Source organism: Arabidopsis thaliana, chromosome 5 (assembly GCF_000001735.4).
Source record: "Arabidopsis thaliana chromosome 5, partial sequence".
Taxonomy (NCBI): Eukaryota; Viridiplantae; Streptophyta; class Magnoliopsida; order Brassicales; family Brassicaceae; genus Arabidopsis; species Arabidopsis thaliana.
The window spans coordinates 302,059-316,762 of NC_003076.8; the positions used below are offsets into that span (position 1 = coordinate 302,059).

Consider the following 14,704-nt stretch of genomic DNA (forward strand, 5'->3'; position numbering starts at 1 on the left):
TCTCCTCTTCTCTCTTTTCTCTTTTTTTTTTTTTTTTTTAATTAATGATAGTAATATATACCACCTGGGAAATCAACAAAATTTGTTTCTTTTTCAATATACATAAATTTAAGGAAAATAATGTTGCACATCTATATTTTTATTTCACCTAAATTACAGCAAAATTATTCAACGATTTCTTTTCATTTTATTTTGAGATTTTGGATTTTTATGTATTTTTAAAATTAATAAAGAGAAATTCTTCAAATTTAGGGTTTACTTATTTTTTCAATAATTCTTTATATATTTGATAAAATTGAAAGATGATTAGAAATGCCTAAAAGTAAGATTGAGACGTCCTGTTCGGAGCTTGGACTCGTTGAGTAGAGACATGGGAGCTGAGTTTGGTATGATTGACTTGACGCCATGGAAGATCATTCGCGATTCTCCCCCGAATATTAACACATCTCCTGATTCTAATATCACTCCTTGAGCTTCTTCTACGTCTCTCTTCTCTCCGTACAAGAACTCTGCAGAATCACCTATGGAGAAGGACACTATCGGCAACCCTCTTGCTATACTCTCTTCGCTTTCGTCACGGTCCTGCCATAGTTATACGCCAATACAAAACAACGCATTATTAGTGTCAAGAGAACCCTTCAAAGAGGTTTAAAGTCAAACTGCACAACACCTGATGGAGACCAAGTCTTCCAGTTTCTGAGTAGAAATTGACTATGCAAATGTCTGGTGACATCACTGGAAGTATCCTCTCCGCATCTTCTGTTCCTGATTCTCTATCTATGAGAGCATGTGCCTCTCGGATCGCCTTTTCTACCAAGACATTAAATGTGACAGGGATCTCTGGTGCTTTACTATCAATGTCAGTGTTTTTCCTGTATTTAGTCTGAGGATCCCAGTTTCGCCCAAGGCACATCATTTGCAGATGAAGCTTTGAACCAACACTATACCCCGGTTGGTAAAATCCTGTGGGCTTAACACCAAGTTCTCGGCATGTTTTCACAATGTCAACCTATAAGCATGTACAACTCTTTACTTTACTAGAGAAATATGTGGATTATGTGATCATTTTCACAGTTTTTTACCTGTATATCAGGCGTAAGGAAGTCTTTAAGAAGCACCATTCCAGGCCTTATAACTTTGTGTTTATTACTAACTTCAACAGTTTCTCTGTTTGTTTCATCCGCCAAAATCCAATCTTTTATACTTGTATCATTTCTTTCGAGGACTGAAGAACATATGTCGAAAGGCGGAGGATCCTTTATCCTCTGAGGACTTTGATCCCTACTCTTGAATCCAGAATTCCTGTGATTCCTAACCTTGCGGATTTTCAAATTTTGAGATTGTGAACTTTTACTAGAAGAAGAAGGGTTGGTAGAATCAAAATGAACCATACTTGTTGGAGAGCCAATACCAGCGCCAACCTCAAAAGTTGTCCCATTGGATTCTTCATGTAAAAACCGTGAAGCCCGTCTCCTCCTCCTATTCTTACATCCCAAATTCCTCTGCAAAGACAAAGCATCCTTACCGCTTGTCCAGTTTTGAAGCTGTGAACTTTGACATGGAGTAGAAGGATTGGTAGAACCAAGATAAAACTTCTTCGTCTTAGAGCCACCAGTAAGTGGTGGAAATTGCTCTTCATAATCATTAAGTGAGTCAAGCGATGCAGTCTGCTTAACAGAATTAACATAACGTGTCCTTTAGATACCGCCACGATTATGCTTTGATCATAGGAAAATCACTGGGAGCCAATGGAGAGTTCATAATCTCTAAACAACAGTACTTGATATGGTATGCCACTGGAAATTGAATATAAACTATGAAAGCATGAGAGCATTTTTTTCCAATCAAATTCATGCGATCAGCGGCATAGTAAAAATGGTTCAAAATCAGCGAAACTAGGTTGAAAGATAATAGTCTAGAGAATGCGAAAACGATCACTCACATGCGTCTTTGGGATCGGAGAGTGAGGAGAAGAACTCATTATCGTCCTACTCGCCGACGGAGAGCACAGCCGAAGGACGATCTGGTGGCGGGAAGTAAGATGAAACGAGCGATGGATAGAGTTCAACATAGTCGAAGAAGCCTCGATTTATCGGCGACGACAAGAGACGCATCGTCTTCTACGCCGTCGGCGCAGAGCCTTCTTTCTAATTATATATTGATCTTCCCGAGAACACATCAGTAATTTCAAATTACACTATTTTAATTACATGGGCCCATGGGCCTCGTAACATAGATAGCAAGGGTCTTCCACATTAATTTGTGGGAGCGAAATGAGTTTTCTACGCGCACGACAGGCGGGTGATGAACACGCTCGAATGGTAGCCGCCGACACCTTCCTTAACTTATTAACTCAACATACTTTAGTGTCAAATCTTAGTTTATGTCAGTATTCAAACGTATTGTTACATCTAACAGGAAAAAGGTAAATTAAAATCTTGACTCTAAAACCTACCAGGTAATATAGAAGAAAGAAAGATGTGTAGATTTTATCTTTTAAAAATGGACCAAATGATTCTGCTATTTCGAGTGTGAGGAGGTTGTAGAAAACCAATCATATTCGACAAAAAATCAATTAAGAAGAAACCAACCACCAAACCCCATTCATTAATTTCCTTTGCTTGGAAGACAGCTAAATTAACACCAAAGAAGGCTTGTTCAAACTCACAGTTACATTTTTACACGGAACCATCCATATACAAAAAGACACACTTGCCAAAAGCTATACTTAAATTATCAAAGTTTTAGTCATGCACTTTAAACCAAAGTGAATGCGACAGTTACTATAATAATCTTCTGATCAATTTACGTAACTCTTGTAACTGTTCATTGCTCTTATTTAACAAAAAGGTAAACGTATTATATGATTCGGAGTTGCATTACCGACACAAACTGATTAAATATTATAATAATAAGACGATGGAACACAAAATAAACTAATATATGAAAAACATTTTATAAAATTTCAACGTTTTATTTTCCAAATTTTGCAGCGGAATTAGCAGAGGAAACATCTGCGGATTCCGAAGCAGGAAGTGGATTGTGATCTCTGAATTGGGTAGTCAGCAGAAGAGTCGAAGGATGAAAATCTTCGCATGACATTCCTTTCTGTTTGAAACTTGAACAGATCGTACTCATTTTCGTCGATCAACACTCTCTCCGACAGAGATGGTGGTGATGAAGCCGACAGTTTCTTAGCCTTACCATTGTGATCGCCCGATAGCCAGAAGAGCCTTGTCGGGATTAGTGCGAGGATTTTCTTGGTGGACTTTTTGGAACGGCGGCGGATTTGGTCGCCGGAGAAAGAGAAATGAGACGGCGGAGGAGTGAGAGGTGGCAGAGTAGGTAGCTCAGAGGAGGGGTGTTTGGGTGTGCCTGGATGAGATTCCCATTCGAAAGGGACGGCACCGGCGGCTCCGTCGTAGTAGTAGATTCTAAAGGAAGGACAAGCAGCTGATACCGACGAAAAACGTTGTTTGGTCGACGGTAGCTTACCGGAGAAGGTGGCGGTGTCTTGCTTTTTCAGTGAGAGTGAAGCTGCCCGCTCAGATCCCGCGTTTGGCATTATTGTCTTGGGAGAGTGAGAGAGAGAGAGGGAAGGAAAGAGAGGGAGAGATGTGTGCATGAGACATATGGAGTCAATCTATCATGTATATATGGGTGCCTGGTGTCTTTGGTACGGTTTTTACTTTTGGGCTTATTTGTTTGGCTTTGGTGTCTATAGAAACTATATATTAAAAGCAAAATGTAATAATTAATGATAGTGAAATAATAGTTTCAATAGTGCGGTTAATTAGCTCTCATAGTTAGAACTTATAAAGATACATCTCGAAGTGTGTTGGTCCAATCCTACAAAGGCAATAACCACTCGATGGATATATAAAGTCATCACAACTTATTAGACCCTTGAACACTAAGTAATGCTACCGGGTACAAAAGAAAACACTCACATATGAATAATGAGGAGATCTAAATACGTCATACTCAAGGCAAGATATTTGTATCACATGTATATAGCAATTAACGATTCATCCATGAGAATATTTACATTACAAGCCAACATATACATAACTTCAACACAAACATGTCATTGATGAGTAGATTTTATTAAGAAAGGTGTGGTTATTGTAGAAGCATTTATTTGGAGAGTAGATAGGACCATTGATGAAAACAATATGAATTGAATAATTGGTTTTTATCTGATTAAATTGGAAAACAGTGTATGACTAAACGAGCCACGACCCATGCATTCCTACATGTGCTCCACATACCTCCGAGCATTGCTTTCCTTAGTATATACACACTGATAGACCCCATGGTCGGTCCATTCTTTTGCATTAATATCTTTCATGTGATATTCATATACTCGCTCCCCTCATCAGAATTTACATCTCTTCGTTAAAGGTTAAACAAGAAGACATAATTACATTTTCTTCCGTCCATTAAAGAAAAATGAGAGATTTTTTTTTTAAAAAATTGAAGGTCTTTAAAGTATTGAGAACCGTGACCTATTTATAAGGTTTAAAACCAACAACCAAATTTCTCATTTGTTGGGTTGTGAAAGATAATTTGGCGAATATCATACAAATGCGATTAATTACGGTTTAAACATCTCCATTAAGGTATTGACAGTATCAAAATAAGGAGAAGAAAATGGAACAAACAATTTTGTCCAGAGGTGTATAAACTTGGAGTATCATATTCTTATAGCAGATGAAATAAAATACTAGTTAGTTTATTTGTTTGGAAAACAAAATAGGTAATGTGAATATAGATTTTAAAAGTAATTTTGATACTACAGCCCTTTAATTAGATTGAAAATAATAATAATAATAAAGAAAGGACCAATCATATGTTTGACAAAAAAAAGGGCCAATCATATAATTCTGTTACCATGGATCTAAATGAGAGGAGACTCTTGCTTTTTCACAAAAAAAAAGAAAAAGAGAGAGAGAGCAGCAACCCCAGCAGCATCGAAGATCGTCGATCGTCGATCGGTTGCTCTCTTTCATTAATCAGATCTAATTGATACCCAAGCTTCTTCATCGGAGGCCGTGTAAGCTAGCTTCTTCTTCTTCATCTTTTCGTACACTTATTTGATTGTTGTTTATGTATCGATTCTATGGAATAAGAGCTTTTAGCACATATTAATTTGTCCCCAGTCTCGTCGTATATGCAGACCTATTTAGCGCTTATGGTTTGATTTAGATCTGTTTAATTTAGCGTTTCAACCTAAAATTGTTGACAACTCAAAATCGGAATCCCCCAAAAAGTGTCTGTTGACTTATGAATATGGCCATCTCCAAATCGGTTTTTGATCCATCATCATTAAATTTGGTAATATATAGATCTCACGAGGAAACATGGGCGGTAGATTTGGAGTCCTCCTAGTCCTCTTCCTCTTGAGCTGGTCTTGTCATGCTACAAACCCGATTCTTCTCGAACCATTCGGTAAGAACATTTTTGAAGGCATCTAGAGTCTCTCTTGCACCTGTTTCTAATTCAAATTTGTTAAAATCTGTTCACTGGATTATTTGAATACGTTACGTTTTCAGAAAGCATTCAATCTGATATAGACATCCTGATGTATGTTTTTTTTTTTAATTGGGTTTAAGAAGTTTGCTCCATATAATATTTGTGTTGATCTCCTATGTATGATTGTTTCGTTTGCAGAATCAGCTCATGATGACAACCAAGTCTGTGAACTATGTGACAAGTATGTCACGCTAGTCATTGATTACCTTCAAGACTACGACAACCAGAATGAACTCGTTGAGGCCCTTCATATCAGCTGCTCTCAGATTCCTCCTCTCAAAAAACAGGTCTTCATTGAGTCCTTGGTTGTTTTTGCTTTCTCTATTCCTTTTCTCAGACGTGGTTATATGTTAACTATGCCCAACTCATGTGTTTGTTGCAGTGTCTTTCAATGGTAGATCATTACACCCAACTTTTCTTCACACAAGTCTCTACTATCAAATCAGACCAAATCTGCAAACGGCTTAACCTCTGTCAAGCTGTGACACCGGCCTTTGCCTCTCAAGTCCATCAAGGAAACTGCGAGGCTTGCCGCGAGACTGTCTCTGAGGTTGTCACCAAACTCAAGGATCCTGAGACTAAGGTTTGCTCAACCTTCATTCCTTCTATTATCACATACCTATTCTGTGTCGCAAACCTTAGGCTTAGCACTAAGAATTATATCAGTTAGAGATATTTATTATTGCTGCTGAAGATTGACTTTTGCCTTGTGAATGTTGCAGCTGAAGATAATTCGGTTACTTCTCAAGGAATGCAAGTCGCTTAACAATTACCAGGACAAGGTAGCTAACTAATAAAGAATGCCCGCAAAGCTCTCTCTATTTAAGCTGAGTTTTGTGATACTTTTATGGATCATCATCAGATAATAACAATGTGTTTGTTTATGATGGTGAATAGTGCAAGAAGATGGTATTCGAGTACGGGCCTCTGATGCTTACGGATTTGCAGAAGTTTCTGGAGAAGAAAGACGTGTGCACTATCCTCCACGTCTGTCCAGGTCCAGCCACCCACCGTGACTACGTTCCTGCGGTGGAGTCATTGGCAGATTCGTAAATTCGGCCACCTTGGTTTTGTCGTCATTCACACTAATACCATGCCATGATCGTGATGCTAATTTAATTTGGTAACCCGGTGGTCATGTAAATACTGATTGATATATTAAAAACATAACTACACGATTGATGATTCTTGTGTGATTTGAAAAGAACGCTGTCTAAAGGCCCATTGTCCATCGATGGGCCTTTTTGCTAATTTCTACATTGCCCATGTTGTGTAGTCTGATTTTCGCTAAAACGTTACGTTGATGCGTGTACTCAATCACTCGCCCACCATTTTCTTCTGTGAAACAGTTGGCAAAAGTTAGGGGCCGCCAAGCTGGTTTAAACTGACCCACAAGCGAATAAATGTCAGACACGTGTAAAGGACAAAGAGAGCAAGTGTCACCGTATCTATAAAAGCTAACATTAGAGGATATTCTTGCTTACGTGTGACATCGTCACTGGTACATATCATCTAAAGGAATCTTTGATCAACACTACTCTGGAAAACAAATTGTATACTATTTATAAATCTGTTGACTGTATGTATATTCAGAATTATGTGATTGATTGACTAAAAGCGACTGATTTTTAACCTTTTATAATACAAACAGAACAGTGTACATATCCAATGTAGTGAAACAAATCCTTTTATTGGGAAATAAAATTAATTTTGTAAATGAAAATTTCGTTAAAACAAACCTTAATGCTTATCGTATATTTATTTAGCTTGAAAACTAAAGAAAAGATGTAAAAAAAAAAGAACTAAGTTTGGTTAGTGTGTGTAATGACGATGAAAGATGATGAGAAGTGATAACTTATTTTAAGGGCTAAGAACAACAACAAAGTTGATTATTAGAAGAAAGAAATAATTAAAAAGCAAATTGCAAACAGCGAAAAGAGAGATGATGACAAAAAATGGTTAGTAACGGCCAAAAGGTAAACAGGTTGGCTGCTCTTTGTTTCCATTAAAATTAGTAAAAATTCCGAGAATGGCATTTTCGCAATTCATAGATATCATCAACTTGTGTGTTTGTTGGCCGATTATAATATAAAGGAAGGGAAACTCTTCTTCTCTTTCTTCTCATTTTCTCTCAATTCCTCGCAGCTGAAGCTATTTGGCATATACTTGTCTTCGCTTTTCGTAGCTCTTTCGCGCATAATAATAACTGAGGTAATTGTTCGATTCTGGTTCGCAGCGGATTTTGTCGATGCTATTGAGGAATCTAGATTTCTGTGATGGATAGATATAAGACATATCTTATGTCTCTGTTCCGATTCGATCTGTTTGTTTCGTTCCTAGTTCGATCTACTTAGATTTCGTCCCATGTTTATAGCTCTCAATCGCTTTGAATCTTGTCTTTAGTGTTCGATTTTCTGGTGTTTAATTAGGAGCAAACTAGATAGGCCTTCTTTGTTGATCCTGTCATTAATGGTTTGCTCTCTATGTTTCAGGTTGTTGTTTAATCAAGAAGAGTGTGCAAAAATTGGAAGGCCAGGGAATGCAGAAACATGTATTTGAAAGCTGAACTCAATTGCTCTACACCACCCTCTCAGATCCTTTGTCCCTTTGGGCCCTTGTTCTCCCTCATCCCTTATGTGGACACCCATTTTCTAAACCCCTGCTTCCACACCTTCCAGCCTTCCTCTCACAATGCTAGAAAAAACGCCACTTGGAAGCATGATCTTTGCGAAGACGGTTGATCCGACACTAACAGCCTCCTCCTGAGTTCCTCCTCTACCCTTTATGTTGTCTGCGTTTTAGTATATTCTAGGGTGGTCTTTTTATTTAGTGGTATTAGTAGTGCTCTAAGCTAACCAGTTAGTCAATGGAGAAGAAAGGATCTGTGTTGATGCTCCGTTATGAGGTTGGGAAGTTTCTCGGTCAAGGTACCTTTGCTAAGGTATACCATGCTAGGCATTTGAAAACTGGTGATAGTGTAGCGATTAAGGTCATCGACAAAGAAAGAATCCTCAAAGTTGGCATGACCGAGCAGATTAAGCGAGAGATCTCTGCCATGAGACTCTTGAGGCATCCCAACATCGTTGAGCTCCATGAAGTCATGGCCACCAAATCTAAAATCTACTTCGTCATGGAACATGTTAAGGGTGGTGAGCTCTTCAACAAAGTGTCAACTGGGAAGCTGAGAGAAGACGTTGCGAGAAAGTACTTTCAGCAGCTTGTACGCGCTGTTGACTTCTGTCACAGCCGTGGAGTATGCCACAGGGACCTGAAGCCGGAGAATCTCTTGTTGGATGAGCATGGGAATCTTAAGATCTCTGATTTTGGTCTCAGCGCTCTTTCTGACTCTAGAAGGCAAGACGGGTTGCTGCATACTACATGCGGGACCCCTGCATATGTTGCACCGGAGGTGATAAGCAGGAACGGGTATGATGGGTTTAAAGCGGATGTGTGGTCCTGTGGAGTGATATTGTTCGTCTTGCTCGCTGGATATCTTCCTTTCCGTGATTCCAATCTGATGGAGCTGTATAAGAAGATAGGCAAAGCTGAAGTCAAGTTCCCCAACTGGCTTGCTCCGGGGGCAAAGAGATTGCTCAAGAGGATCTTGGATCCTAACCCCAACACAAGGGTATCAACTGAGAAAATAATGAAGAGCTCTTGGTTCCGTAAAGGCCTACAAGAGGAGGTGAAAGAATCAGTTGAGGAAGAGACAGAAGTGGACGCAGAGGCAGAGGGAAACGCAAGTGCAGAGAAGGAAAAGAAGCGGTGTATCAACCTGAACGCGTTTGAGATCATATCTCTGTCCACGGGGTTTGATCTCTCGGGACTGTTCGAGAAGGGAGAGGAGAAGGAGGAGATGAGGTTTACATCAAACAGAGAGGCATCTGAGATAACAGAGAAGCTGGTGGAGATTGGGAAGGACCTTAAGATGAAAGTGAGGAAGAAGGAACACGAATGGAGGGTGAAAATGTCGGCTGAGGCTACAGTGGTGGAAGCGGAAGTGTTTGAGATTGCGCCGAGCTATCACATGGTGGTGCTAAAGAAGAGCGGTGGAGATACTGCTGAGTATAAGAGAGTCATGAAGGAGAGTATAAGACCGGCTTTGATCGACTTTGTATTAGCTTGGCACTGAAACATATTCTATCCTTTTTATGTGTCTTCTTCTTTTAGAATGTTTTTCTTGTTTTGTTTTGCCAATGTGTTTAGTTTATGTATTTTCTCTTGAGTCTCATCTTAAGACGTGTTTCGTATTTTTCTAGGTGTCAGTGTAACAATAATAATATGTGAGGACCAATTATATAGTTTGAGACAAAATAAGTAGATTTCTTTATCAGATAAAATAAAATAAATTGAGCCTTAATGAAATAAGCCAATAGACCGACAACGGTTTTAGGAAGCATTATACTACTATTTTGTAGTTATTTCGTATTATTGTAGTCTTTTGGATGATCTTTTTGTGTATTAACAAAGTCAAAACAAATTTATAATTTAACTTACGTTACAGAATTTGTTAATGGTGTGTTTTCTTCTTCTATTTTTTTGGTAAGAAATGGTGTTAAAAAAATGAGAAAAAGAATCCAATGGTAAGATTAGTGTTCATACATGTATTGGAAAATGACAAAGTGTCTTTATTGGTTGGATGATTGTGATTGGGCCAATTCGAGAAGACGACTAAAATGGACAAGCTCATTGAATTCACGGCCTCCAGTGGACCACGTTGGCCCATAATCGGATATACACCATACATTTATCAGTTGGTCAAATCAAAACCTTTTATCATAGAGTGCAGAGTATATTTTTCTAAGGGTTTTGCTTAATCCGCTATCTTTTAGTGGGCCAACAACTACAAATTGGATTGAAGGAGAACCAAGGAAACCACCCAATTTAAGACTCTTGTCTTTTCGTAATCTAACCAACATAACGTGCTCGTCAGATTTTTGCATTTGTGTGTTTCCTACTTTTCCTTTTATGCTCAACAGGATAATTAGTTACATATAACCACAATTAAGGAATTAATTAAAGCATATTAAGTGCTTTAAAAGTGTACGATGTGATTGTGTATATAGTAAATTGGATAATATATAGATCGTGGAGCCTACAATTATTGCATTGAAAAGGTGATATATATGTTGATTACAGTAATTATAACTGCTGAAGCTGAAATTAATGGATTATGGATGATTGGATTCAATGTGGATACCAAGAAAAGAAAATGATTGATGAGAATTATTGGTGTATGATCTTATATCACAGCCACATGCGATAGGATTATATAAAGTCCACTAGCTATATATCTATTTTAATAGTATATTTTTACAATGATGTGATAAGGACAACCTCTTACTTATCAAAAAGGTGAAAGTAGATCAGTTGTGTTAGTTCATGGCTCAAATCTTGACACTTCTTTTTACATAATGACAAAATTAATAGCAGAAGAAGACTGTGTTTTATGAGTTGTTAAAAATTACATCTATATGTATGTTAAATATCATGTTGAATAGTTAACTAATCCTTAAGTAATGGTTAAGTTAGAGTGTCTTGTACACATAGCATTACTTCACATCCACGATACGTTACTAATGTATTATAGTGGCCATTTAAAACAAGTAATACATTTTTTTATATTTTATTTTTCATTTATATAAAATATAATTATGATTACATAACAAGAAGATACATACTTGCCAACTAAAAATTAAGATTTGTCGAGAAATTTCCTGAATAATTATGTCAGAGATATTCTCCGGGTAAAAAAAAAAGCAATTACATATAACCCGGGATATTTTTTTTTAATTATTATTTGGATAATTTATTTGACAGATACCTAAACTACGACGTCGTATGTACTTGAGTTGGTTCTGGGTCCGTTTGGTCTGATTCGTGCACAAGCTCGACGAAGAAAGGCCTGAGTGTATCTGTCCATAAATCTCGTCCAGATGCAGCGGCTCTTTGTCTCTTCCTCACCTCTATCATAACCAGCTCGTCCGTTAGCTGGTTTATCTCAACCACCATTGCGAAGTTACCTTTTTGCCCCTCGATCTTCATCCCCCATGTTTCCTTCTTCGCCACCGTCAGATTCTCCGCCGACACGATCTCCTCCAGCCTCTCCACCACCCTCTCCGCCGTCCACGCCGACACGAACCGTTCCACTCGGTCGTACTTTCTGGCGTCTCCGAAAAGACCGGAGAGATTGAACCCTGGAGATCCTGAGATGATGTCGAATGCGTTCATCCTCCTTGCTCCCATCTCGCTGTCGGTCTCGTCCGCCGGGAGTTTCATATCGGAGTCCTCTAGATGGAATTTAGACATCCGATCGTCGTAGCCCTGTTTGAACCATGGATCGTGGATGATCTCTTCGATAGTGATCCTCGTCTGCGGATTCGTGTCTAAAAGCCGAGTCAGCAGTCGCCGGAGATCCGGTGAGGTCCACTTGGGAATGCGAAATTCTCCCTTGTAGATTTTCCGGTACATAACCATGAGATTATGGTCGTTGAAAGGGAGATAACCGGCGTTGAGGACGAACAGTATGATTCCACATGACCATATGTCGATTTTAGCACCGTCGTACCCTTTCTTCGCCAAAACCTCAGGCGCCACGTACGCCGGCGTACCACAGAGTGTGTGGAGGAGGCCGTCGGGTCGGATCTGATCGGTAAGAGCGCTGAGTCCGAAATCAGAGATCTTCAAATCGAGCTTCTCGTCGAGGAGGAGATTCTCCGGTTTGAGATCACGGTGAAAGATGCCGCGGGAGTGGCAATATCCGACGGCGGAGATGAGCTGCTGGAAATAACGACGGCTAAGATCCTCGCAGAACCTGCCCTTGGAGACTTTGGCGAATAGCTCACCGCCCTTGGCGAATTCCATGACGAAGAAGATCTTGGATTTGGTGGCGAGGACCTCGAACAGGCGCACGATAGAAGGGTGGCGCAGACGGTGCATGATAGCGATCTCTCTCTGAATGTTGCCATTGAGTCCTCCTTTCTGCAGCCGTTGCTTGCTCACCACTTTGATCGCAACGCTCTGACCCGTCGCTGTGCTCCTCCCGTGGTACACTTTCGCGAAGGCGCCGCATCCCACCAATTTTCCGACCTCGTATTTGCCGAAGAGCTGTCCACGGCGGTTCTCCGGCGGAAATTCCACCGGGTCAGAATCTACCATTAAAAACAGAATCTGCTAGGTCAATTATGGTACACAGAAACTGAGGTCATTGCGAATGAATCAACGCCGTAGAAAAAAAAGAAAAGAAGTCTGAGAGAGAGAGTGTTGTTATTAATAGAAGAAGCGAAAGGAAAATTAGTAGTTTGAAAAGTAAAAAGATATGAACAAAAGTAACAGATATTTAGAGAGATCTGTTAGCAGAGAAAACAAAAGAGAGACAGACAAATTGGGAGGATTCGGATAAGAGATAAGCCATGCTCTGTATCGAGTTGTTACATATATATTACTGTCTTGAGGTAGGAGATGAGGGTATTTTTGTCAATTACTATCAGATTCTTTTTCCTTATTTTCTTCTTCTTTATTTTCTTTGTAAAGACGTGGGAGATTTTCTGTTTTGTTTTCTTAATATATCTATTAAAAAAAGAAGAAGAAGAAGATGAAGATGTGGACAAGAAGTTGAATTAGAACCATACAGGTGTCCCGTCGCTGTTGTCGTGTTGATTTGGTATCTCCGAGGGTTTAGGCTGTAGAATATACTCATTTCACACATATACGCTTCGTCGTATCTTCGGCTATTTGCTATAATATTATTATTACAAGAACATATAAACATGTTTCCTCCAATATTGTTGAATATTATTATTTTATGGTCAACTCAAAACGGAGAATTGTTCTTTCGACTAGCCTAGGCAGCTAGCTCTAGTTAGTTAGTAATTCAGCTAACCACTGCTTTGTTTAGTCATCAATCGTGGTTAAGTCCTTTGAACATCCAAATTCCCCTTATTAGTATTAGTTCAAGTCTCATTTTGAGCACCAGGCTATATATTGCGGTTGACAGGTTACTACAACTCCCGCCCCACTGCTCAAGGTTGGAATCGTCCTATAACTAGTGTCATTTCCTAATCTTCCTTAATCTTTTCAAATCACTATCTAAACTCTACGTTCATTTTTAATTATGATTCTTATGTTTATTTTTCCACTCCATCACTGTTCCAAATAACTTGAATTATTTATCAAATTTAAACAATACTTGGGAAAATATATTTCATGCTTTTTGTATACATTTCACAGTTGTTTATTTCACTATTTTTAGAAAATATATTTGCTTATGTTGGAATCATTAGTTAATACATTTGGAAAACATATGTCATTCCTTTTTAAAAATCTCCAGTTGTTTTTTCCCATATTCGTGGAAAAATAAATCGAGTCTTATGGGCAAATTGATCTATTTGATGCTTTTTGAAAAAAAGAAATATGACTACATTTAAGATTTCAATTGATTATTTTCAATATATGTTTCACATTATAAAGTACAAACAGTGCGCTTGAAAAAATAACTTTTGCCCAAAATAAAAAAGAAAAACAAATTTGATTAATATTTAACATTATCTCATTGTTTTTTTTTAATAGTTACTATTTTCTTACTTAGCTAAGTTGGAAAGTCAGTATAATTTTATAAAGATGTATTAGTTCCATGTATGATCACTACCCACAATCACACTAATTATGTCCCAATTCCTCAGACTTAAACATTTGACGACTTAGAAATCATCGCATTGCATTGTTAGAGTGCAAGGCTTTTATAATCTTGTGAAGTTTTGGTTAAAGTTTAATACCAAAAAAAAGAGGATAAATTTTGCAGTGTCAATTTTTATAGTAAATCTACGACGTGATCTACCCACCGCAGCGTACAACAAAATATAAAATCAATTTTAATTATTTTTGTAATTTATCCAAAACACACAACGTTTTAAAGATTAGATAAATCGTACGTTACTATTTTCGCTGTCACGCTGTGCCCATTTGTACATATATATAAATCCAAGCCACACATAAATTAGTACTATTTTTTTTTGGTAGGCATAAATTAGTACTACAGTATTCACATAAAACCAAATCAACATCTTTTTTAATATATATAAATCCATTAAAAGACATGTACGGGAATAAAATAAAAATAAATTACCGCGTTAATAATGTGATGTACGAAAGATTTCATTTGTTTTTAATT

At 38.2% G+C, this 14,704-nt stretch overlaps 5 protein-coding genes across 11 annotated transcripts; 2 read left to right on the plus strand and 3 right to left on the minus strand.

Annotated features, from left to right (window-relative positions):
- Window positions 1-39: 39 nt before the first annotated feature.
- Window positions 40-2,221, minus strand: AT5G01780 (2-oxoglutarate-dependent dioxygenase family protein). 5 transcript variants are annotated; one of them, NM_001203273.2, is made up of 4 exons: window positions 1,943-2,221; window positions 1,083-1,667; window positions 671-1,009; window positions 40-582 (listed from the first exon to the last, which is right to left on the minus strand). In NM_001203273.2, exons 1-4 carry the CDS (start codon window positions 2,069-2,071, stop codon window positions 307-309), a joined length of 1,329 nt encoding a protein of 442 aa, NP_001190202.1. In that variant the 5' UTR covers window positions 2,072-2,221; the 3' UTR covers window positions 40-306. The 5 variants fall into 5 exon arrangements, with proteins under 5 accessions (NP_001190202.1, NP_001332590.1, NP_001332591.1 ...); NM_001342622.1 differs by having other exon boundaries at window positions 1,083-1,796; NM_120256.2 differs by having other exon boundaries at window positions 209-582; window positions 1,083-1,502; window positions 1,943-2,127.
- A 397-nt stretch (window positions 2,222-2,618) lies between these two features.
- On the minus strand, window positions 2,619-3,854 carry AT5G01790 (uncharacterized protein). The gene has a single exon (NM_120257.5). It carries the CDS (start codon window positions 3,623-3,625, stop codon window positions 2,999-3,001), a length of 627 nt encoding a protein of 208 aa, NP_195799.2. The 5' UTR covers window positions 3,626-3,854; the 3' UTR covers window positions 2,619-2,998.
- A 1,026-nt stretch (window positions 3,855-4,880) lies between these two features.
- AT5G01800 (saposin B domain-containing protein) lies at window positions 4,881-7,231 on the plus strand. Its single transcript, NM_120258.4, has 6 exons — window positions 4,881-5,056; window positions 5,349-5,451; window positions 5,674-5,822; window positions 5,918-6,118; window positions 6,258-6,317; window positions 6,433-7,231. Exons 2-6 carry the CDS (start codon window positions 5,364-5,366, stop codon window positions 6,586-6,588), a joined length of 654 nt encoding a protein of 217 aa, NP_195800.1. The 5' UTR covers window positions 4,881-5,056; window positions 5,349-5,363; the 3' UTR covers window positions 6,589-7,231.
- Window positions 7,232-7,315: 84 nt separating this feature from the next.
- Window positions 7,316-10,039, plus strand: CIPK15 (CBL-interacting protein kinase 15). 3 transcript variants are annotated; one of them, NM_001203274.1, is made up of 4 exons: window positions 7,376-7,511; window positions 7,681-7,746; window positions 8,028-9,250; window positions 9,386-10,039. In NM_001203274.1, exons 3-4 carry the CDS (start codon window positions 8,402-8,404, stop codon window positions 9,665-9,667), a joined length of 1,131 nt encoding a protein of 376 aa, NP_001190203.1. In that variant the 5' UTR covers window positions 7,376-7,511; window positions 7,681-7,746; window positions 8,028-8,401; the 3' UTR covers window positions 9,668-10,039. The 3 variants fall into 3 exon arrangements, with proteins under 3 accessions (NP_195801.1, NP_001190203.1, NP_001031820.1); NM_001036743.1 differs by having other exon boundaries at window positions 8,028-10,039; NM_120259.4 differs by having other exon boundaries at window positions 7,316-7,746; window positions 8,028-10,039.
- A 1,092-nt stretch (window positions 10,040-11,131) lies between these two features.
- On the minus strand, window positions 11,132-13,347 carry SR1 (serine/threonine protein kinase 1). Its single transcript, NM_120260.3, has one exon. The coding sequence runs from the start codon at window positions 12,691-12,693 to the stop codon at window positions 11,365-11,367; it is 1,329 nt and encodes a 442-aa protein (NP_195802.1). The 5' UTR covers window positions 12,694-13,347; the 3' UTR covers window positions 11,132-11,364.
- Window positions 13,348-14,704: the final 1,357 nt, after the last annotated feature.